General features: G+C 29.0%; 9 protein-coding genes across 17 annotated transcripts; 5 read left to right on the plus strand and 4 right to left on the minus strand.

Moving 5' to 3' along the window:
• The first annotated feature begins 161 nt into the window (after positions 1–161).
• Positions 162–1,049, plus strand: LOC114874822. Its single transcript, XM_029184470.2, has 3 exons — positions 162–470; positions 649–827; positions 903–1,049. The coding sequence occupies exons 1-3, from the start codon at positions 326–328 to the stop codon at positions 1,047–1,049; spliced, it is 471 nt and encodes a 156-aa protein (XP_029040303.1). The 5' UTR covers positions 162–325.
• A 15-nt stretch (positions 1,050–1,064) lies between these two features.
• On the plus strand, positions 1,065–2,088 carry LOC114874820 (sepiapterin reductase). Its single transcript, XM_029184467.2, has 3 exons — positions 1,065–1,299; positions 1,385–1,698; positions 1,774–2,088. Exons 1-3 carry the CDS (start codon positions 1,065–1,067, stop codon positions 2,014–2,016), a joined length of 792 nt encoding a protein of 263 aa, XP_029040300.1. The 3' UTR covers positions 2,017–2,088.
• Positions 2,089–2,114: 26 nt separating this feature from the next.
• On the minus strand, positions 2,115–4,507 carry LOC114874809 (proton-coupled folate transporter-like). The gene is made up of 6 exons (XM_029184433.2): positions 3,991–4,507; positions 3,595–3,855; positions 3,180–3,529; positions 2,807–3,086; positions 2,546–2,728; positions 2,115–2,467 (listed from the first exon to the last, which is right to left on the minus strand). The coding sequence occupies exons 1-6, from the start codon at positions 4,076–4,078 to the stop codon at positions 2,226–2,228; spliced, it is 1,404 nt and encodes a 467-aa protein (XP_029040266.1). The 5' UTR covers positions 4,079–4,507; the 3' UTR covers positions 2,115–2,225.
• On the plus strand, positions 2,493–6,019 carry LOC114874811 (NADH-cytochrome b5 reductase-like). 4 transcript variants are annotated; one of them, XM_029184440.2, is made up of 5 exons: positions 2,493–2,509; positions 4,679–4,939; positions 5,004–5,238; positions 5,305–5,516; positions 5,654–6,019. In XM_029184440.2, the coding sequence occupies exons 2-5, from the start codon at positions 4,684–4,686 to the stop codon at positions 5,842–5,844; spliced, it is 894 nt and encodes a 297-aa protein (XP_029040273.2). In that variant the 5' UTR covers positions 2,493–2,509; positions 4,679–4,683; the 3' UTR covers positions 5,845–6,019. The 4 variants fall into 4 exon arrangements, with proteins under 4 accessions (XP_029040273.2, XP_029040272.2, XP_029040271.2 ...); XM_029184439.2 differs by lacking the exon at positions 2,493–2,509 and adding an exon at positions 4,089–4,169; XM_029184438.2 differs by lacking the exon at positions 2,493–2,509 and adding an exon at positions 4,266–4,352.
• LOC114874810 (E3 ubiquitin-protein ligase FANCL) lies at positions 5,892–8,295 on the minus strand. 3 transcript variants are annotated; one of them, XM_029184436.2, is made up of 7 exons: positions 8,218–8,295; positions 7,148–7,480; positions 6,968–7,078; positions 6,648–6,838; positions 6,378–6,567; positions 6,074–6,301; positions 5,892–5,987 (listed from the first exon to the last, which is right to left on the minus strand). In XM_029184436.2, the coding sequence occupies exons 1-7, from the start codon at positions 8,266–8,268 to the stop codon at positions 5,892–5,894; spliced, it is 1,200 nt and encodes a 399-aa protein (XP_029040269.2). In that variant the 5' UTR covers positions 8,269–8,295. The 3 variants fall into 3 exon arrangements, with proteins under 3 accessions (XP_029040269.2, XP_029040267.2, XP_046145980.1); XM_029184434.2 differs by having other exon boundaries at positions 6,648–6,895; XM_046290024.1 differs by having other exon boundaries at positions 6,648–6,895; positions 6,968–7,480.
• Positions 8,296–9,059: 764 nt separating this feature from the next.
• On the plus strand, positions 9,060–12,055 carry LOC114874806 (glucose-6-phosphate exchanger SLC37A2). Of its 3 annotated transcripts, none has more exons than XM_029184429.2 (9): positions 9,060–9,465; positions 9,559–9,637; positions 9,719–9,854; positions 9,932–10,300; positions 10,619–10,663; positions 10,817–11,018; positions 11,091–11,239; positions 11,410–11,712; positions 11,786–12,055. In XM_029184429.2, the coding sequence occupies exons 1-9, from the start codon at positions 9,189–9,191 to the stop codon at positions 11,846–11,848; spliced, it is 1,623 nt and encodes a 540-aa protein (XP_029040262.1). In that variant the 5' UTR covers positions 9,060–9,188; the 3' UTR covers positions 11,849–12,055. The 3 variants fall into 3 exon arrangements, with proteins under 3 accessions (XP_029040262.1, XP_029040263.1, XP_029040264.1); XM_029184431.2 differs by having other exon boundaries at positions 9,375–9,465; positions 9,559–9,650; XM_029184430.2 differs by lacking the exon at positions 10,619–10,663.
• LOC114874808 (gamma-secretase subunit pen-2) lies at positions 12,025–12,861 on the minus strand. Its single transcript, XM_029184432.2, has 3 exons — positions 12,576–12,861; positions 12,399–12,503; positions 12,025–12,318 (listed from the first exon to the last, which is right to left on the minus strand). Exons 1-3 carry the CDS (start codon positions 12,634–12,636, stop codon positions 12,179–12,181), a joined length of 306 nt encoding a protein of 101 aa, XP_029040265.1. The 5' UTR covers positions 12,637–12,861; the 3' UTR covers positions 12,025–12,178.
• Positions 12,862–13,070: 209 nt separating this feature from the next.
• On the plus strand, positions 13,071–16,306 carry LOC114874826 (transcriptional repressor protein YY1-like). 2 transcript variants are annotated; one of them, XM_029184480.2, is made up of 3 exons: positions 13,071–13,678; positions 14,774–15,368; positions 15,482–16,306. In XM_029184480.2, the coding sequence occupies exons 1-3, from the start codon at positions 13,192–13,194 to the stop codon at positions 15,594–15,596; spliced, it is 1,197 nt and encodes a 398-aa protein (XP_029040313.1). In that variant the 5' UTR covers positions 13,071–13,191; the 3' UTR covers positions 15,597–16,306. The 2 variants fall into 2 exon arrangements, with proteins under 2 accessions (XP_029040313.1, XP_029040314.1); XM_029184481.2 differs by having other exon boundaries at positions 14,813–15,368.
• A 1,377-nt stretch (positions 16,307–17,683) lies between these two features.
• Positions 17,684–19,106, minus strand: LOC114874827 (splicing factor U2af 38 kDa subunit). Its single transcript, XM_029184482.2, has 5 exons — positions 18,947–19,106; positions 18,777–18,864; positions 18,519–18,585; positions 18,157–18,445; positions 17,684–17,974 (listed from the first exon to the last, which is right to left on the minus strand). Exons 1-5 carry the CDS (start codon positions 18,988–18,990, stop codon positions 17,737–17,739), a joined length of 726 nt encoding a protein of 241 aa, XP_029040315.1. The 5' UTR covers positions 18,991–19,106; the 3' UTR covers positions 17,684–17,736.
• Between the last annotated feature and the right edge of the window lie 6 nt (positions 19,107–19,112).

The following is a 19,112-nucleotide window of genomic DNA, read 5'->3' on the forward strand; positions in this document are numbered from 1 at the left end:
ATAAATTATTCGTCAGAAACTTTTTATATTTTTAATAGTTTGGAATAGTTTTATTTCAACATCTTCAATGAATAAAAGTAGCTCATAATGTACATATATATACATAGCACTGATACATCTGTATACATATGTATGCAACACAGGCATACATATATTTAACCACCAGCAAGACCAACCGAAAATTGTACTTGGTTAACCAATAAATCTGATTAAAGTATATGTATATCCATTAAAATTTAGCAACCATATACATAAATTCAAGAATAAAAAAACATACCTGGAAGGAAAAATACCACGCGATAGAAAAATTGTGCTTACGTAAATCATGAAGACAGACATTCCTGATCCATGGTGTGGAACGGACATATCAGAAATCGACGCCGATAATAGTAAAAACTATTTTGAGGATTCTTTCGTAGAATCAAAACATACGAAACTTGCGGATTCAGAAGAATATTTGGAAAAACTTTGTAAGTGATTTTTTCTTTAATTTTGTTTAAAAATGAAATATAAACTCTGTCCATATGTTGACATTCACAACTGAGCTAACAATTTTATTTAATTCTATTCTATTCTATTATATATAAAATGTTAAATATGTAATGTATTCTTAAGATTATTCTGTCTATTTATGAAATTATCTGTTAGATTCCAGACTTAGAAGTCTTAAAAAAGGTACATCAAAAAAAGATCTTGTAACATCCTTATCGGTGATCAGAGAAGATACCATCGCACGTTTAATAACTAATGAATGTAAGCTTGAGAGTGAAAAGGACACAGAATTAGTTTCAAATCCTTTTATAAGACATATAGCACCACATTTAGAAGTAAATATGGATATTAAAATATTTTTACTAACAAATAACTCAATCATAATTATATTATCATATTAAATATTTCAGGCAGTAACAGTTAGTGAATTAATTCACCTTTTAAAAGCAGATGTTCTTCAGGAAGTAACAGAATCTGAGCAAGAAGATAATATTACAGCAGATATATTAGTAGATAAACAAGTTGAAAGTTATTGCTTGGAAAAACAAAAGGATTAATTTATCAAAATAAAGATGCCTATTCAAGACTTATCAGGAAAGGTATTTCTGTTAATAACTGGTGCAAGTCGTGGAATTGGAAAACAAATTGCACTATCATTTGGTTCAGTCTTAGAAAAAGACTCACATGTTATGTTATTAGCAACAAACTTAAATGCCTTAAAAGAAACTGCTAAAAATATTCCTTCCAATATATCTGTAGACACTGTTAGTATTGATTTAGGCAAGGCAACAGAACATGAATTACATGGTAAATATATATGTTTGTAAAGAATATCACACTTTTTCTTCTTTAAGACCACCAAACTTAGTATATATATATATATTTTTTTTAGATGTCATAATACAGACTTTAAAGAATAAGCCTGCAGCACAATTTGATCGAGTAGTTATAGTACATAATGTTGGTACCATGGGAGATATTACTAAGAAAACAAATGAAATGACTGATATAAATAATTGGCGCAATTATTATGATTTAAACGTTTTTGGTCCTGCTATATTAAATGGAGTCATTATGAAAATATTTAATGAAACTCCAAGTGCCAAGAAAACTGTCATAAATATTACTTCATTGCTTGGTTTGCAACCAAGAAAATCATTTGGTTACTACTCTAGTGGAAAGGCAGCACGTGAAATATTTTTTAAAGTAATTTTATATTAATATTAATTATTTGTTAATACTTTATGTTACTTTATATTTAATTATTCATTTGTTACATAGGTATTTGCATTAGAAAATCCAGAAGTAAATGTATTGAATTATTCACCAGGGCCAGTTGAAACGGATATGTATTATCAGGTTTGTACAGAGACAAGTGATAAAGAAGTTCAGTCTAGTTTTAATGATCTGTTAGTAAAGAGAGCTGTTTTAACTTGTGAACAAACCGTTAATCGCCTTTTGAAAGTCCTTGAAAACCGTAAATATAAATCTGGTGATCATGTTGATTATTATGATGAGTTGTAAAATATTTGAAAATTTATTTATGTAAATTATTTACATTCCAGTTATCATTACTTAAAAATATATATCAGTGTATGTTTTAATAAAGGAAGTGATTTAAATTCAATTTTATTTTATATTTTTGCATTAAAAAAGTTACAAAATATATGTACATTCATTATATCTTTTTTTATAACCACAGTTTTTTACAGCATCGCAGTATTGATGTAAAATTATGTTAATATTTCACTATCTTGTGGCAGTGGCACATATCTTACAGGGTTACTTTGTCTTGTACTTTGAATTTTTATGTTTATCAACAGAAATATTACAATGATAAAAATACCTACAGATACAAACCATACAGGTACTGGGTATATAGGTGGCATAAAATATGAATAAATTATGCTGTATAAAGAAGATGCTAAAAATGGAGTCAATGTTTCAATAGATACTGTCATAGAAAACACCTTACCTATAAAAATTTAATAGTATTATAAAAAGATATATTGAGAAGGTATTTAAATTAATTATTATTTTGAATGATTTATACCATTATCCTCTGGAGGCACTGACTTAGACAATGTAGTACGAATCATAGGACTGGCAACACCACTAAACATTCCTACAACTGCTGATAAATACATATGCCAAGATTTTAATGTGAAACTTTCTACTATGGAACTGCTTAAGGAAGAAAACAATGATAATATAGCTGTTACTTCTTCAGAAAGTCCTATAAAACATTCTACTGTTAAATATTTTCCCGTTAAACATTTCAAATGAACCTAACATTTGTAAAAATTATCTGTACCTCCGAATACTACCAAAATTTTAACACCAATTAGAATTCCAAGAATTTTGAGTATTATATTAGTAGCTACATAAATGGAATATGTATTTACATCCCAACCAAGTCTAGCATTTACAAATAAGAAGCCAATAGTCATTTCTCCTTCTAAGACTACAACCATTAAAATAATGGAAGTTATGCAGCACCAAACTATATATCTATTGAATCCTTCTCTTTTTTGAATACACGTGTTAATAAGTCTTTTGACTAGATGTATATCAAACATTGTTCCAAGAGTTATCTATAAACATTAAAAAATTACATTTACCTTACTGGAATAATCTTAAAATGAACTAGCAGAGATATTAGTAAAAGTATGTTTTTTAATACATACTGAATTTCTGTTGTATATGGTCTCAGGTACTAAAAAGTAAATGTGCAATCCTGCTAACACACAACATACAGCAGCACTACCAAACACAGCTACATACCCATATGCTTGAAAAATAACAGGGCCAGCTAATATACCAGTTAAAACACCAATAGATATTAAAGCCTCCATCCAAGCTAATTGCCAGCCTCTTTCTTGTTCATTTGATATGTCACAAATATAACAAATAGTACCCAATAAAATTATACTAAATCCTCCAGAGAATGCATATGGAATATATGCAATTAATAAAAACCATGGACTGATATCATAAATGGTCATAATAGATAGAATGAAATACGTCAGTGATTTACCTGTGACATAAATCACCACTTGAGTAAGTGATATTTTTTTTTTTTAAATATAGTATAATACTAACCAGCGTATCCTGATAATATAATAAGTTTCCTTCCATACAGATCACTCCATGGTCCCAAAAATAAAGATAGTAAAGCAGGTATAATACTTTCAATAAATGATTTACTCATCAAAATTAAGCTTGCTTTAGGCTGAACTTGTTCATCTATTTTCAATGCTTCTGTGCAGCTGCTATTTTTATGTAATAGTAAACATTCTGTTTTATTTATGTCTAATGTTATACTACAGGTACGATATACTATTAAATCTGTTAAAATGTTACCTAAAATTCAAATTCAAAATATAAATTTCACATAAAATAAAATTTCACATAAAATCTTTTTATAATAATTTTATTACTTTTATAACATTATCTTTTACAATAACATATTAAGCATATTATATAATTTATAGTTACTTGTTATTGCTTGAGCAAATATCATCATCATTAAAGGTGGTTGTACCAGCACATAACGTTTCCATCCTATAATATTTATACGTTCCATTTTATTTTTTTATAAATTATACTGTGAACAATGATACATCACTGTGCAAAATTAAATTACATAAAAGAAACTGATTTTACTATATGACAACGTAATAATAAACTGTTAAAATGTATTAATATTAACTAGAACGCGCATACAACGCGTATTTAAAACTCTTATTATATTGAGCATTGTTTAACTCTTTGTTGGAATCATTATATCACGCTACGTCATCGTCTGGAATTAGTAGATAATTTTGTTCCATGATACAGGAATTTATATCATTGTAATTGTAAATATACATATTGAAAACTATAATTTATCTTCATGAGTTATATATCGGTCTTATATTACATAAAAATCTACAAAAGTTTGTATGCGTTAAAATATTTTTGACAAACAGCTGATCACTAATGACATACCATGACATATGCAGATGTATATATAACTAATACATGAATTTAATGTTTACATGACACATCATACACACACATATATATACATCCATATGTAAATAGTAATTAGAATCACGTTGTTAACAGAGTCTAGGTTAACTAGACAAATAAGTAAACAACTTTTAATAAAATATATACATATATAACAAAAAATTTCACATAGGTAAAATGTGTACTGAAAGTGACAATGAAAGCAGCAGACCAGTAACTCCATCAGAAGAAGACTGCTGTCATAACGCATGTGATCTTTGTATTTTTGATGTGCATAGACAGTTACTTGAAGAATATTACAAGAGAAAAAAGCAAAATATAAAAGTACAAAGCAATGAAAACTTATTATGTTCATATTTATACAAGAACTTTGCAGTCACTAATATAAAGGAGATTTCTGATCATTACATTCTACTTTATTTAAAATATCAAGGTACAAATGTATAATTTATTGCATGATTTATAACATATTTATTATTAATAAGAATTGTTTGCAGAAAATGACCCAAAGAATAATAAGAGAATATTAATTGAACCAGGACAACATGTTATGTTACGCTTATGGGATGTTACCAAACCATATTCACCAATCTCTTTTACAGATAACAGTATTGAATTTTTAATCAGACTTTATGTTAATGGAAAATTTAGTACTTATTTAAAAAACATAAAATTAGATGATCAAATATCTATTAGAGGACCTTATGGAAATTTTAAATATGAATGCAATAGGTATGTATAACATATTTAATATTTACTTACTATTAATAAATAGTTAATTGATTGAGAACTTTGTAGTTTTCAGAAAATTGTTATGTTTACTATGGGATCTGGAATAACTGCAGTGTATTCTATAGTAAAATCAATTATAAATAATGAATTAGAGGAAACAAGGATTCATTTCATTGGTGGATTTCAAAATGTATTACAGATTCCCTTGAAAAAAGAGTTACAAACTTTAACAGATTATTGGAATTTTAAATGTACATTACATATATCACAGTTGCATAGTAAGTTGTATATCTTAAATATTAAATTTATTTCTAAAAATATAAACTATAATATTATTAAATTATTTCAAATCTTTGGTTTATAGTTTTTTTTTATCATGTATTAAAAATCTTTCATACCTTTCTTTGTGTTTTAGATAATATTTCCAATCTCCATGGTATAAATGTAAAACCCGGTAGATTAAATAAAGAATCAGTTTCTGAGATACTTGATGATTGTATGATTAATGAAACATTAATTCTAATATGTGGTACTCATGAATTCAATGATTCTGTTAAACAATGGGCAATATCCTTGAATTTTACACATATATACGTATTTGAATGACAAATTAACAAGATTTGATTAAAATATTTTTTAAGGTTTAAATTTTACTATTTAATGCAACATGATATGTTTTCTTGGCAATTAGGGCATGTGCCATGAATATGATCAAATGCAATATGATTACCAGCAACTGCTTGTAACCACTAAAAAATAATATAAATATTTGTTAATATTATCTCCCTTTTAAATATCTTAATTTAAAAATTATTTTATATTTATTCAAACATACCTGTAATAGACAAGATGTATGAAAACGCCTTCTACATTTCTCATTACTACAAATTTTATCAGGTAAGTTATTACAGTCTATTTCTAGAGAGAAACAAATACAACATTCTTCATCAGTAACAATAGTATTCTCATCTTGTACTGTCTCTTTTTTTTCTTTTTTGGGAAATATATTTAAATTCAATATCATCATTAAATTATCTATAAAGTTATATTGTAAATTCCAATTCTACAAAAGTGTTATAATATTTACAATTATTATGTTGTAAAGCAGAGTTTGATATAAAATAATGATAAATACATGCCTGTAAATTCTTAGAAATAAGTTCCCTTTTAGATTCAACTTCTGTTTCACTACCCATAAATTTAATTTCTGGTAAATCCATAGGATTCAAAGGATCTATTTTAATGAACATGGATAAAGATGGTGTTAGATAAATTCGTCTATAAAGATGGCATGGCTTTGGTTGTAATGGATCCATTACCCAACAATTCCTAATTATTCAAAAATCTCATATGGATTAAACTAAAAATGTAGAAAAAAGTGTTTACCATAAATAGATTCATATGCTTACTCATCAATTTGCTTCAAATTAGACCATGCTTTCTCAAGTATTTCCACTTGTAATCTAAATTTATTTCTTGCTACAATTAATGTTGATACATTCTTTTCAAATGGTCCAAGTGCAGGTATTTCAGGTAAATCTGAATAAACAACAGACCATGGATGCATTCCGTACTTTACCTTTTGTAACTTTATAGCCACCTTTCCCAAAGATAGTTTAATAGTATTTAGTGTATTGTTGGATGATAATTGAACTTCCTTTAACAATATAATTTCCAACATCTATCTTATATTGTAATTACTTTTAAATATAATAAACTTTATACTTACAGATGGAGTTTCAAGTACATTCTGTAATTCTTGTAACATTTCTTTTACTTTATTATTTGTTGTTTCATATTCATTATTTTCAATGATGCGAGCTGTATTGATAAATTTACCCTGTTTAAATATATTATTAGTAACATTATATGAAGCAACATGAGATATAAAATAAATATTGACACTCACTATTAATGACTGTAATTGCCTTAAGAATATTGATACTTTAGTTGCATGATTTGTTAAATTTTTAACTCTCCTATTAAATTCTTCGTTGCGTATGAATGTTATTTCTTTACCAAAATTAATTTCCGCATCAATCAATGAGGGATAATTTGGTACAGTCAACTTTAATTTGATTCGAATATTTATTCCTGCATTAAAATTACAAGATGCTGTTATAAATCCTTGCCATGTAACTGGATTTTTGGAAACTAATATCATTTCTGGATGCCATTGAATAATAGCCTCATAATCATCAGGAACCACCATATTAATTAACCAATATTTATTGTACAAATTCTGAAATACCAAATTGGAAATATGTATTATCTGTGATAAAAAAACTTATGTATTTCAGCAACAAGCAAATAGATAACACAACAGTGTTAGGCAAGTTGACAGTGACACCAGACCACCAGATTGCTTCGATATATCATTGATACGCAATTAAATAAGAACTGTAAAGACACAATATTGACTCCTTTTGATTCTATTGTGTTTAGAAATCAGTTAAATTTAGCATAAGACCATAAAATGAATAAAATAATTGTTTGATAAACTAGTATTTTAAAAAGACCGCCAAAAAGGAAAATCTTTTAAATTCGGTCCTAGCGCCATCTCTTCAAAAACAGCGCAAACTACTCAACAACTTATCGACAGTACAAGGGAGCACTAGCGCCATCTATCCGAAAACGATGGAAACTATTTGCCGAATGGTTTCCACGACACTCCGGCAGGTGGTGACAGTGTGCCTCTGGAATCTCAGTCGGTAAGTTGTTGAATAGTTTGCGCCATTTTGAAAGAGATGGCGGTAAGATCGAATTTAAAAGATTTAAATTTTTGGCGGTCTTTTTAAAATACAAGTTTATCAAACAATTATTTTATTCAATTTAACTGGTTTCTAAACACAACAGAATTAGTGGGAGTCAATATTGTGTGTTTTCAGTTATGACTACGAGGTGTAATAGAAGAGGGATTAGTAAAAGAGGCACGATTGTCACATTAACTGTGCTCTGTAAATGCAGGCCTAACCTCACCTGAGGGTATATGACATTCTGAAAATCATGATTTCTCGAGAACAAAGGCATATCCAGTCTTTTTGTATCTGTAGTGAGTGTATGCAATTAAAATCATACATTAGCCACACATATCCAAACAAAGCTACATGACACTGACACATCATGCTCGACTTGCATGTTCACTGTCTATTTACACGTACTTAACTATCCCCCGTTTATGATAGTAAACATTCCACGTGATTCATAGTGTTATAATTTTATAGTTTCTTAAAATTGGTGAAAATGTAATATGACGTTATAAAATATGCAATTCAAACGATATTCTGATTACATATTTACAGATTACATTGTTACAGCTTTGTTTTTTTTTTTTGTTCTAGGTTATGAATCATAGCTGTTCTTTTATCTAATGTGGCTTTTAGTTATGGTTTCTATATGAATACTGCTTTTCTGTTGATAAATTAAAATCTTGGACGTAATAAAAATATCAGTGAGAAAAGATAAGTACAATAATTATGTATGAATATGACATTGAGGAAATCAAAGAAAATGTACAATACATATTGATATTATACTATTATTTCCCACAATCTTTATGATAAGATAAAATTAGAAGTGAATCTAATAATAGTATTGCGAGTACTTTGTTTTATCAATGCTATATTTATTAAAATAATTGTATACTATGATGGATAAATGGAATCATATGTAAATGAAAATTTAAGTGGTTAACTATCAATTTAAGAAATCTTTATAAAGTGCACAGTATTATTTTTAATTTTCTTTTAAAAGTATTAATACAAGAAGATAAAAATATTTGCTATGTTATTTTAAATAATATAGATAATAAATCATTTGGTGATAAAAAGATACAAATTAAATTGAAAAGGTACAACCAAGTGACAGTTATTATATTAAAAGTGAAAAATATTGTAACACTTATAATAATAAGTTAGTCAACAAAATCAGGAAAGCATCATTTAGCAAGTATGAGTGGTTCATTAAGGGATCAACCATGGGGCTTTCAAGCCTTGGAACATACAGCCACAAAATGTTGTCCTTATCGCCGTGTGAACAAAATGACCTGGCATCAGGGTGGTATCTTAGCTCTTACATATTTGGCCTATACTTGCTACCATATGACACGAAAACCAATATCAGTTGTGAAAAATGTATTAAGTCTCAATTGTAGTACTTTATCACCACCTCCAGATTTTTTGATTAATAGTACTAATCGAGATACATGGTGTGATTGGGCTCCATTTGGTACATATAATTTTATTGTCTAAAATCTTTAATCAACATTTAATTTATATGCATGTGAATCATATTCAAGTAAAATATTATATGTATTTCTAGATACTGCAGATGCTCCAGCATTGCTTGGCATGTTAGACTCAGCATTCCTGTTTACATATGCAGCAGCCATGTTCCTCAGGTGACACTTTGAAGTGAGCTTAATTGTGATATATAGATGATAAATATTATTTTGATAATAATTTTATATTTATTTATGCAGTGGTTTCATAGCTGAAAGAGTAAATTTACGCTATTTTCTATCATTTGGTATGCTTGCATCAGGTATATCTTGTTATCTGTTTGGTATTGCTAGACCATATAATATTCATAGCTTGTGGTATTTTGTTCTGGTACAGGTAAATATCCAAAAAAATAATTCATTATTTATTCAGATAAGTTCCATTATTACTATTATTGTTATTATTTTATTTAGGCAATTGGTGGTGTTTTCCAAACATCAGGTTGGCCTGGTGTAGTTACAGTTGTAGGAAATTGGTTTGGAAAAAGAAAAAGAGGTTTGATCTTTGGCATATGGAATTCTCACACCTCGTTGGGGAATATTTTGGGTAGTTTAATAGCTGCTGAATTTGTGGAATCTGATTGGGGTTTAAGTTTTATGGTACCTGGAGCAGTAATGGGCTTAGCAGGATTTATAATATTTCTATTTTTAATACCCAATCCTATAGATATCGGGTGTATTCCACCTATTTCTCCTAGATATAGAAAATTCGATGCAACCCACAGTTCAGATGAAGGCAGTGGTTCAGATGACTGTGAACAATTATATAATGATGCCGAAGATGTGAGTTGTATAACGATATTGATAAGGTTTTATATTATTACTAGCATGTTATGTATTAATAGCAATTAATTAATACCAATAGCATTTTTTGTTATTTAGTATTGGAATGTGAGCACGAAAATTTGTTTATAACATTTCACGCATAAAATTTCCTTGTTTTAATAGTTGCAATAAGTTTTTATTTTTAAGTAGTTATTAACTCTTCAATTTCGAACTATTAAGTAATTCTTTAGTATGCTATTTTTAATTATTTATTATCCACTTTCTTGTGTATATATATTATATGTTCACTAAAGTTAATTCATTTGCTGTACTTAGCGTCTCATCTATCGCTGTGTCTACCACGAACAAGTTAATATTGATGTAAGTGCATGCTTTGTTTTTTACACAACTGATACTCTATTTAACTGCATTAACATAAATTGCATTGTTTTAATATTTATATCATTTATGTAATATTTTTTACAGTTTTTTTATTGTACTATTTTTTTTTATTTGTTGTATGTCTTTTAAAAGGATGTGGCAAGTTTGCGATCTGAAACTAGTCCAATACTATCAAGATACAGACATGTACAAGAATCTCATAGAGGAAATGCAATCGGATTTATAGGAGCTATGTCTATACCTGGAGTTATAGAATATTCTCTCTCTTTATTTTTTGCAAAACTTGTAAGCTACACATTCCTGTATTGGTTGCCATTATATATTGCAGCTTCAAGTTAGTATTTATTGGATTGTTATTACATGTTCCATATGTCATATTAATAATTAAACATGTTAATTTTCTTAGCTACTTATAGTACAACATTAAGTGCAGATGTCTCTACTTTATTTGATGTGGGTGGTATTGCGGGTGCGATAGCAGCTGGTGTTTTATCCGATTATAGCGGTATGAGTGCTTTAACATGTGCTGTTATGCTTGGATTTGCTGTTCCCGGGGTATGTATTAATTTGTACAGTAAATATTGAAAATTTTTAAAAGTTAGTTTATAAACGATTCATAATTATTTAATTCATAAATTACAACGCTAAAGAATTATTCATATAAATATTATTAGATCAGTAATTCTTTAGTTCTATAGCCCGTAATCTTTTGATTCATTATACAGTTGTTTATATATGACTACATTGGAAGCACAAGTTTGGGCACCAACATAGTATTACTACTAATAGCAGGAGTATTGGTAAATGGACCATATGCCTTAATAACAACTGCTGTATCTGCTGAACTAGGAACTCACCCTAGTTTAGGGGATAATTCAAAAGCTTTAGCTACAGTTACTGCTATCATTGATGGAACAGGCAGTATTGGTGCTGCTGTTGGTCCACTGCTAGCAGGTTTGGTATCACGTTGGGCTGGCTGGCATAATGTGTTTTATATGCTTATGATCGCAGATATGGTGGCATTATTGGTAAGTTTACTTTATGCAAAACTTGATTGGTACTAAATATTTTCAATCTTAAATCTTACTTTTACTGTTTCAGCTTCTATCGAGATTAGTTTACAAGGATATTCAAATGTACAGACGACGACGAAGAGCTGTTTAACTTTATTCTTTTACACCAAGTAAAGAATAATGGATAACTATGAAAATAAACAAATGATATTAATATATGTATTTGTAACCTTAGCTTTTTCATGTTATAAAATGTATGAAATGTTGTACTTTGTAACTGTATCTAAAATTCATATATGATTAAGTTTTAGAAATATTCAATTTCAATGCATTTAAATAAATAATATATTTTTTATAATTCTGAAAATCATTATTTAAACAGATATCAAGTAAGAAGAGAACAGTCTTACATGTAATTCTTCATTAATAAGACATAATAGTTATTTATTATGAATTAACTAAAGATAATTGTATCACAACATTAAGGAATGCCTGCTGGAATTATGTAACTGATAGAATCAGCTACCTCACCCCATGCTGCTCTTTGTGTTTGAAATATAATAATCCATGCTATAAGAGCAGCTGACCATATAGTCGCTCCAACTGCAGAAAATATTACGTCTGCAAATGTATTATTAACAAATTACATAACAAGCAAATCTATAAACTCAAAGGTGAAACATAATAAATTAAATACTTACATTTTTTTATCTGTTTTTGTTCTTCATATTGCTGAACGAAAAAAGCTTCTTTAACAAACCAAATAGCGTTTACAGCCCATAGAAATGGTAGAAGAGCAAATCCAGCTGCATAGCAAAACGAAGGTATAAACATTTTTATTAATAAGTAAAATATTCTAATAAATATAAATTACTTACCTCGAAAATACCATTTGCAAAGGTATAATTTTCTGTCATTTGGAATTTTTGACAAGTCCATCGTAAAAATAACAAAAGTTTATAACCTATATCTTTATTATTATTATTCAAATAAATAAGTACTGTAATATTATTTTATATCTGAATATATCTTAAGACTAGTAATAGTATCGACATAAGTGAAAAATAAATGAGTTAGTAACGCAAAAAAATATATTTATAACAGTTCAAATCAAAATTTAAGGCTATCAAGTGACAATATTACTACATTTTTCCAGCAGATGGAGCAACGACAACGAAAAAAGAGAAAGGAAAGAATTCAATGGTTCTCATAAAAAAATGTTATGAGTATATGAAAGGTTTAAGAAATATAAACATAATTTATTATAAAACATAATTAATATTATATCCCGATAAATTATAAACAAAATTTATATTTACTCAAGAAATGAAAGTAAAACTTTTTACTGAAGAATCTTTGAAAAAAAGGATACAAGAGAGTTTTGAATGACTACCACTTTACTGATGATAGTGGTGGGGGTACGTCACGTGATCAGTTAACTCGTTGCCCCGCTTGTCGCGCGACTAACCGTGGCCAGCCATTTTGATTAGTAACATGGCGTCTTCGGAGATTAATATGGCGTCCTCGGACATAATAACTGAAGTAGAGATTCAACCAGATATCCAAGAGGTTGAAATAGAAACGATACCGGTAGAAATACCCTGTGAGACTGTGGAAACTACCATCGAGGGAGAAGATGGGCAACCGATGATAGCCCTTCAAACACTTCCAGAACCAGGACGTGAAGAAATCATACTACAGACGCAAGAGGAAATCGTCGGCAGTGATCCGCTAAGCGTATATGATCAGATCCCGGTTCCAGAGAACGATATTTATGTCGAGTCAAGTCCTGGCCCATCAAGAAAGGGTCCTAAGAAGGCTAGAAAAGGTGGTTCATCGAAATTCAGAACGTCCGATCATACGATTTTTGGGGAGATGGGCTCGGAAACGAAGGCTAGAAAGTGGGAGCAGAAGCAAGTGCAAATCAAGACGCTTGAAGGTGAATTCTCGGTGACGATGTGGGCATCGGGTACCGATGATGGTAAGTGTTTCATTTATATCTAACCTTCTGATAACTTGAATAAAATACACTGAATTAGTTCATTAGAAACTCTTGCAACGGATATCTCCACGCACACGGTTCGTACGTACTTCCGGTGGTCTCGAATCAATACTGTGTTTTTCATACAGGTTTACCAAAAAAATTATCAAAATGCTCCGGTTCTTTATTATCAATGAATTCTTTGACAGTTTGCGTTGTTTGTTTTGATCGAGGGAACGCCATTATGCTGCCAGGGGGCAGCCATATTTTGAAAATGGCTTCTTTTACTTGGATCTGTCCTCTTGAATGATAATGGCGGAGAATGAACAAAGCTCTGTACTCATGTTATCTTTGTTGCTCTTAGTAAATGATTTTATTTGATTTCCACTTTCTTTCTCAATTGTATTAGGCTCTGTATGCTTCTATTAAAGGAAATTCATAAATGATTGTTTTAGAAAGATCATTATATACAAAAATTAGATTTATTTTTCAAATATGAAAGATGTTTTGACTTAACATTATTTGATATATATTCATGTTACATTTCAAAAAGCTCGCGATTAAAATTGTTTTAAAAATTAAAATAATTTTAATCTTTGCTTGAATAAAAATATATACATACATATACCATTTAAATGATAATATTAATATTAAAAAAAAGAGAAATTTGCAATACAAGTTATAAATTGCATTTATTATTACATTTTAATTCATTGTAGTATTATGTAAATTATCAAGCTTATTAAATTTATCTAAAACTAAAATTTATGGAAATTTTCAGATAAAAACTTATTTTTACATTTGACACGTAGATCATATTAATGTAGAGTTTGTACTTGCTAAGTACATCTTACATTAATGTTATGTACATTGTATCTTTAAAAAAAAAAGTTAGATAGGGTTTCATATGAAAGACAAATTATAAATTAATTATTAATAATTAAAGAAAGATGTAAGTTTGATTTTGCACATAAATTGAATACATGGTAAGAATTTGTATTATCATTTAATGATTTTAAAAAAGTACATAATTTACATAGGAAAAAACAAATACAGTAGCTTTTGTTTGGGACTGCTTGTTTGTTATTGTTAAAGGGAGTGTCCTATTAGCTCCTCACCTGGTGGATGTTCCAGATGAAGGCTCAAATCCAGAGCCTGATCCAGACTACACAGAATATATGACTGGTAAATCCAATGCCAAATTCAATCATTCTGGAAGCTCCATTTCTGATGGAATGCCGGGTCTTGACCTTTCGGACCCAAAACAGTTGGCAGAATTTGCTAGACCTGGTCACAAATTGAAAGTACGCAAGCCTCCTGTTTTAGACGGCGTCGAACGCACTATAGCTTGCCCGCATAAAGGATGCACAAAAATGTTTAGAGATAACAGTGCAATGCGTAAACATTTACACACTCATGGACCAAGAGTGCATGTATGCGCAGAGTGTGGAAAAGCTTTTGTTGAAAGTTCAAAATTAAAGAGGCACCAGTTGGTTCATACTGGAGAAAAACCTTTCCAATGTACATTCGAGGGATGTGGCAAAAGGTTTAGTCTTGACTTCAACCTTCGTACTCATGTTAGAATTCATACTGGAGACAGACCTTATGTTTGCCCATTTGATGGATGCAGCAAAAAATTTGCACAATCAACGAATTTAAAATCACATATATTAACACATGCAAAAGCTAAGTAAGTATATCAATAATACTTCAGTAATCTTAATTGAATATAGTACGAATTTATAATAAATAATGTAAAATAAATAAACCTTTAAAGAATGTAATGAATTTTCCGATTCACAGGTCACGTAATGCGATTGGAAGACAAGTACAACAAATTCAACTTCAACAACCTCAGTTTGTTCAAGTTGAAGTTGCAGATGTGGATAATCAACAGTTTATTGTTTATGCTGATTAGCCCCCCTAAACAATGATCTCATATCCTATTAAACTTATTCTGGAGTATCGTAATCATTAATTAGTAACCTAAACAGTGTAAATATTTTCACGATACAAGTGATGCGGGCAGGACATTACTAAAGCTGTTAGTTATCTTAAGAGAAGAAATTAATCAATTTATACCTCTGTGCTTAGACGCAAAGTAAATGGATATCACAAGCACTATACTACGACAAAAATAAAGTAAAACTACACGAAAGAAGGTAGTATTATATCTTCGAAAACACATGAAGTAGAATGTTGCGCACTGCTCAATCTTGTGTCTGAGTAACTAAACGATATCTAGTGCGCTCTTATAACTGTATATATTTATACGTAAAGTAAAATATTGTATACAGTATATTTTGGAGAAATTCTGATGAGAATAAACTACAAAATACGTCTTTTCCGTCGGACTCAATCGTACCATTTTAATATACTTTTTACACTACATAATGGTAATTGTTAATAGTCATTGGGGAAAGAAAAACCTGCGTCTATTGTGTATTATACTTTAATGTTTGCAAAATATGATACATTTATTCCTGTAAAATTATTAAGATGTTTTTAAGTATTGTCTATGAAAATAGACAGTGAAAGCATTGTAAGATCAAATGAATGTGTGTTTAATATTGTCGGCATTTGAAAAAAAAAAAAAAGACCGATTAATTCGAAAGACTTACATTGACATAATATATTTTATCCGTGATATTCACGAATAGATTGTGATGTATACACATGCATCGATACAATGACGTTAACGAAGTTTCTAAAAAGTTCGTGTCATTTTGAAGTAGGAAGCAATAGTTTATAAATAGATTTATAATATCGACTGTATTAAATGGCGATTGCGTGCATCTCATTACATCGTTATTCATTAATAATCGCATATCACAATTTTATACATGCAGCTATAACATTAACACATATATCTATAATTCAGTCTACATAGTAATTCTGATATTATTTATAAACAAAATTTGGATAATTTATTTAAGTTCTGTAAAGTATATTCTTTCATAAAAATCTATTTACAGTTAAATACATCTCCTTTTTTGTAGCTGTATTCATTTACTAAAAAATGAACGAATATCTTCAAATGTTTCTCAACAATCCATGCTTTCAAAGTAGTTGAAACATATGAACTATTTTTATATATGAGACTATGATTTTAAATTTCTATTTTATTAAATTAGTTTTAACTTTTACTTGTTTTGTACATTATAACAATTCGTTATATTGTTTACACGTAAGGTATAATCTGTCAAGATTTCAAATTGATCAGTTCGTTTTTTAATAAAATATTACAAAATTTATGTAAATTTTGTATGTACAAAGCATATTTAATAATTTGGCCTATTTGAGATAGATGATAAAACAGAAGTCTTTCTAAGCATTTGATTTGATATTAGTTTACAAATATATCATTTTTATCAACGTTTATATCGTGAACATTTAACACAATCTCTTGTACATTGTAATTATTGCTTCCTGCTGGAAGTAACTTTAAATATAGTTTGAAATACACAAAAGTAATTTTCTTGTGTTCGAATATTACTGATGTGATTATCAAGGTTTTTATGTCATTGTGTTTAAAAAAGAAGAAAACATTATTTTTTATCTTTTTTTTATTCTTATTATTACACATGCAAAATTTTTTTTTATATTGTGATAATTTTATACATATACATATAAAGATTCATTGATCCATTAAAAATGACGGGAGTTCATTTGACATTTGACATATAAAGCAATTTATACAAATCTAAATGACAATTTATTTTTATCATATTAAATTATAACAAGAAAGAGATGGTCCTTACTATTTTTAACTTCTCTATAATTACACACCACATAATTTCGAGTTACAGTTACCCTTTAATCGTCGCATATGAAAAACAATTATGTGTGTAGTAAATTCTTTTTTAAGAAAGATAAAGTTGTCATTGCTTGAAAGAATTTCATGTCTTTAAATATAAGATACATATTTGGCTAATAGTTAATGAATGAAAGTAAAAATACGAGTAAACACGTTATCTTTAACAGAACAGTCAAAGAAATAAGGAATCAATTTAAACTATTTTATTATGAAGGATTATTACAATTGAAAAATAATACAGTTAATACCTTCCAGATCGTCCATCCCTACCCTTATCGTCCCTACCTTTTCGACGATCTTTAGATCTGGATCTCCTATCGCGAGATCGCGATCTTCGTTTGCGATCACGACCACGAGATCGTGAACGTGATCTCGACCGACCTTTACCTCCTTTCTTTCGGCTGTACAAATAACGTCGTAGTTCTCGTGAAATTGGCTTCAAGTGCATGAAATTACAGAATCCTGAGCGTGTACATTCTCTAGAAGAATATTAAGTTCTTTATTTAGTATTTTAATTATTTGAAAAATTAAACTTGTGATATATAGAGTGTATTTTTTATATAAAAAAATCGATTTTATAGAGATACCAAAATAAGTATTTACAAATTATAGACTATATATATTGTTATCAGATGTGAAAATATGTAATTTTAATATATACCCCATTTCATATTGGCGACAGCAGGCTTCTCTGAAGTCAGTAACTGGAGAAAGTTCAGCATAAACTGGTCTACCACCAAACCATCTATTATTTAAATCATTCACAGCTCTTTCTGCATCCTCTTCCCTTCGAAACTTGATGTAAACATTTCCAACTAAGTGGTCTCCAAGATTATCGCACACATTCATTTCTTCTATTTCACCATATTTATCCTCACATTCGACAAAGACATCCTCAAAAAAATTGTCATAATGTTCTTGCATTTCCTCGTCGGATACATTTGCAACCACTATCAAAATATTTATACAATGATTATAGTTAATTCATTAATTAAATATAATTTAAAGAGATGTATTACTTACAATGGGATCCATCTGCACTCTTTGCTGAATTTTGAGGATTTACATAAAGGTTTTGCAATAAGCATGTCTGAAATAGATTTCACTTTGTTTACCTTGTCAAATAACAGAGTAGACAATAATATAAGCTATAATTGTTATGCAATTACAATATTTATTAAAAAACTAAAACTGAACACAGAACAGAGTACTATATAGAGTAGGTACATGGATTAATAACAACTTTCTTAGTAAATCTAATAACACGTAAATATTTTTTACCTGACTGAATGTTGGTTTGTTATGAATTCGTGAACACCGATCTCCGTGTCGGCAGGCACCGATTTTAAAATAAAACGAACAATTTACTCTGCAATAAATAAAGAAATGTTATATCGCTTGCGCTTAGCTCGAAGAGTTTAAATAATTATTAATTTGAAACTTGATATTACTTGTCTTTTTCTGTACCAAAAATTGATGCCAGGTATTCTGCCATCGTTTATTGCTTCTGGGTATGTTGGAACTAATATGTTATATTTTCTTTTTAAAGGTGCAGAGTCGCTTTTGTACACATACACAACGTTTTGCGTGCGACTCCAATTCAAAATGGCGAATACG

The sequence above is a fragment of the Osmia bicornis genome, chromosome 2, assembly GCF_907164935.1.
Source record: "Osmia bicornis bicornis chromosome 2, iOsmBic2.1, whole genome shotgun sequence".
Classification (NCBI taxonomy): Eukaryota; Metazoa; Arthropoda; class Insecta; order Hymenoptera; family Megachilidae; genus Osmia; species Osmia bicornis.

Excerpts from the sequence above, each read along its gene's own strand:
- LOC114874810 (XM_046290024.1), bottom strand. The coding sequence starts at position 8,268 with ATGCCTTTGTTCTCGAGAAATCATGATTTTCAGAATGTCATATACCCT. Across the intron at positions 6,896-6,967 it reads ATGTACTTGAAACTCCATCT|GAAGTTCAATTATCATCCAA; the intron begins GTAAGTATAAAG and ends ATATTGTTAAAG. Across the intron at positions 5,988-6,073 it reads ATACATCTTGTCTATTACAG|TGGTTACAAGCAGTTGCTGG; the intron begins GTATGTTTGAAT and ends ATTATTTTTTAG.
- LOC114874822 (XM_029184470.2), top strand. The coding sequence starts at position 326 with ATGAAGACAGACATTCCTGATCCATGGTGTGGAACGGACATATCAGAA. Across the intron at positions 471-648 it reads AGAATATTTGGAAAAACTTT|ATTCCAGACTTAGAAGTCTT; the intron begins GTAAGTGATTTT and ends ATTATCTGTTAG. Across the intron at positions 828-902 it reads ATATAGCACCACATTTAGAA|GCAGTAACAGTTAGTGAATT; the intron begins GTAAATATGGAT and ends TAAATATTTCAG.
- LOC114874811 (XM_029184440.2), top strand. The coding sequence starts at position 4,684 with ATGTGTACTGAAAGTGACAATGAAAGCAGCAGACCAGTAACTCCATCA. Across the intron at positions 4,940-5,003 it reads ACTTTATTTAAAATATCAAG|AAAATGACCCAAAGAATAAT; the intron begins GTACAAATGTAT and ends AATTGTTTGCAG. Across the intron at positions 5,239-5,304 it reads TTTAAATATGAATGCAATAG|TTTTCAGAAAATTGTTATGT; the intron begins GTATGTATAACA and ends AGAACTTTGTAG.
- LOC114874808 (XM_029184432.2), bottom strand. The coding sequence starts at position 12,636 with ATGGACTTGTCAAAAATTCCAAATGACAGAAAATTATACCTTTGCAAA. Across the intron at positions 12,504-12,575 it reads TTGCAAATGGTATTTTCGAG|CTGGATTTGCTCTTCTACCA; the intron begins GTAAGTAATTTA and ends TTTGCTATGCAG. Across the intron at positions 12,319-12,398 it reads ACAAAAACAGATAAAAAAAT|ACGTAATATTTTCTGCAGTT; the intron begins GTAAGTATTTAA and ends ATACATTTGCAG.
- LOC114874820 (XM_029184467.2), top strand. The coding sequence starts at position 1,065 with ATGCCTATTCAAGACTTATCAGGAAAGGTATTTCTGTTAATAACTGGT. Across the intron at positions 1,300-1,384 it reads AACAGAACATGAATTACATG|ATGTCATAATACAGACTTTA; the intron begins GTAAATATATAT and ends TATTTTTTTTAG. Across the intron at positions 1,699-1,773 it reads CACGTGAAATATTTTTTAAA|GTATTTGCATTAGAAAATCC; the intron begins GTAATTTTATAT and ends TTTGTTACATAG.
- LOC114874827 (XM_029184482.2), bottom strand. The coding sequence starts at position 18,990 with ATGGCAGAATACCTGGCATCAATTTTTGGTACAGAAAAAGACAA. Across the intron at positions 18,865-18,946 it reads TTTGGTACAGAAAAAGACAA|AGTAAATTGTTCGTTTTATT; the intron begins GTAATATCAAGT and ends TATTTATTGCAG. Across the intron at positions 18,446-18,518 it reads GAGTGCAGATGGATCCCATT|TGGTTGCAAATGTATCCGAC; the intron begins GTAAGTAATACA and ends ATATTTTGATAG.
- LOC114874809 (XM_029184433.2), bottom strand. The coding sequence starts at position 4,078 with ATGGAACGTATAAATATTATAGGATGGAAACGTTATGTGCTGGTACAA. Across the intron at positions 3,856-3,990 it reads ATTTGCTCAAGCAATAACAA|GTAACATTTTAACAGATTTA; the intron begins GTAACTATAAAT and ends TTTGAATTTTAG. Across the intron at positions 2,468-2,545 it reads AGTGCCTCCAGAGGATAATG|GTAAGGTGTTTTCTATGACA; the intron begins GTATAAATCATT and ends AAATTTTTATAG.
- LOC114874806 (XM_029184429.2), top strand. The coding sequence starts at position 9,189 with ATGAGTGGTTCATTAAGGGATCAACCATGGGGCTTTCAAGCCTTGGAA. Across the intron at positions 9,855-9,931 it reads GGTATTTTGTTCTGGTACAG|GCAATTGGTGGTGTTTTCCA; the intron begins GTAAATATCCAA and ends TATTTTATTTAG. Across the intron at positions 10,664-10,816 it reads ACGAACAAGTTAATATTGAT|GATGTGGCAAGTTTGCGATC; the intron begins GTAAGTGCATGC and ends GTCTTTTAAAAG.
- LOC114874826 (XM_029184480.2), top strand. The coding sequence starts at position 13,192 with ATGGCGTCTTCGGAGATTAATATGGCGTCCTCGGACATAATAACTGAA. Across the intron at positions 13,679-14,773 it reads GGCATCGGGTACCGATGATG|GGAGTGTCCTATTAGCTCCT; the intron begins GTAAGTGTTTCA and ends TTATTGTTAAAG. Across the intron at positions 15,369-15,481 it reads TTAACACATGCAAAAGCTAA|GTCACGTAATGCGATTGGAA; the intron begins GTAAGTATATCA and ends TCCGATTCACAG.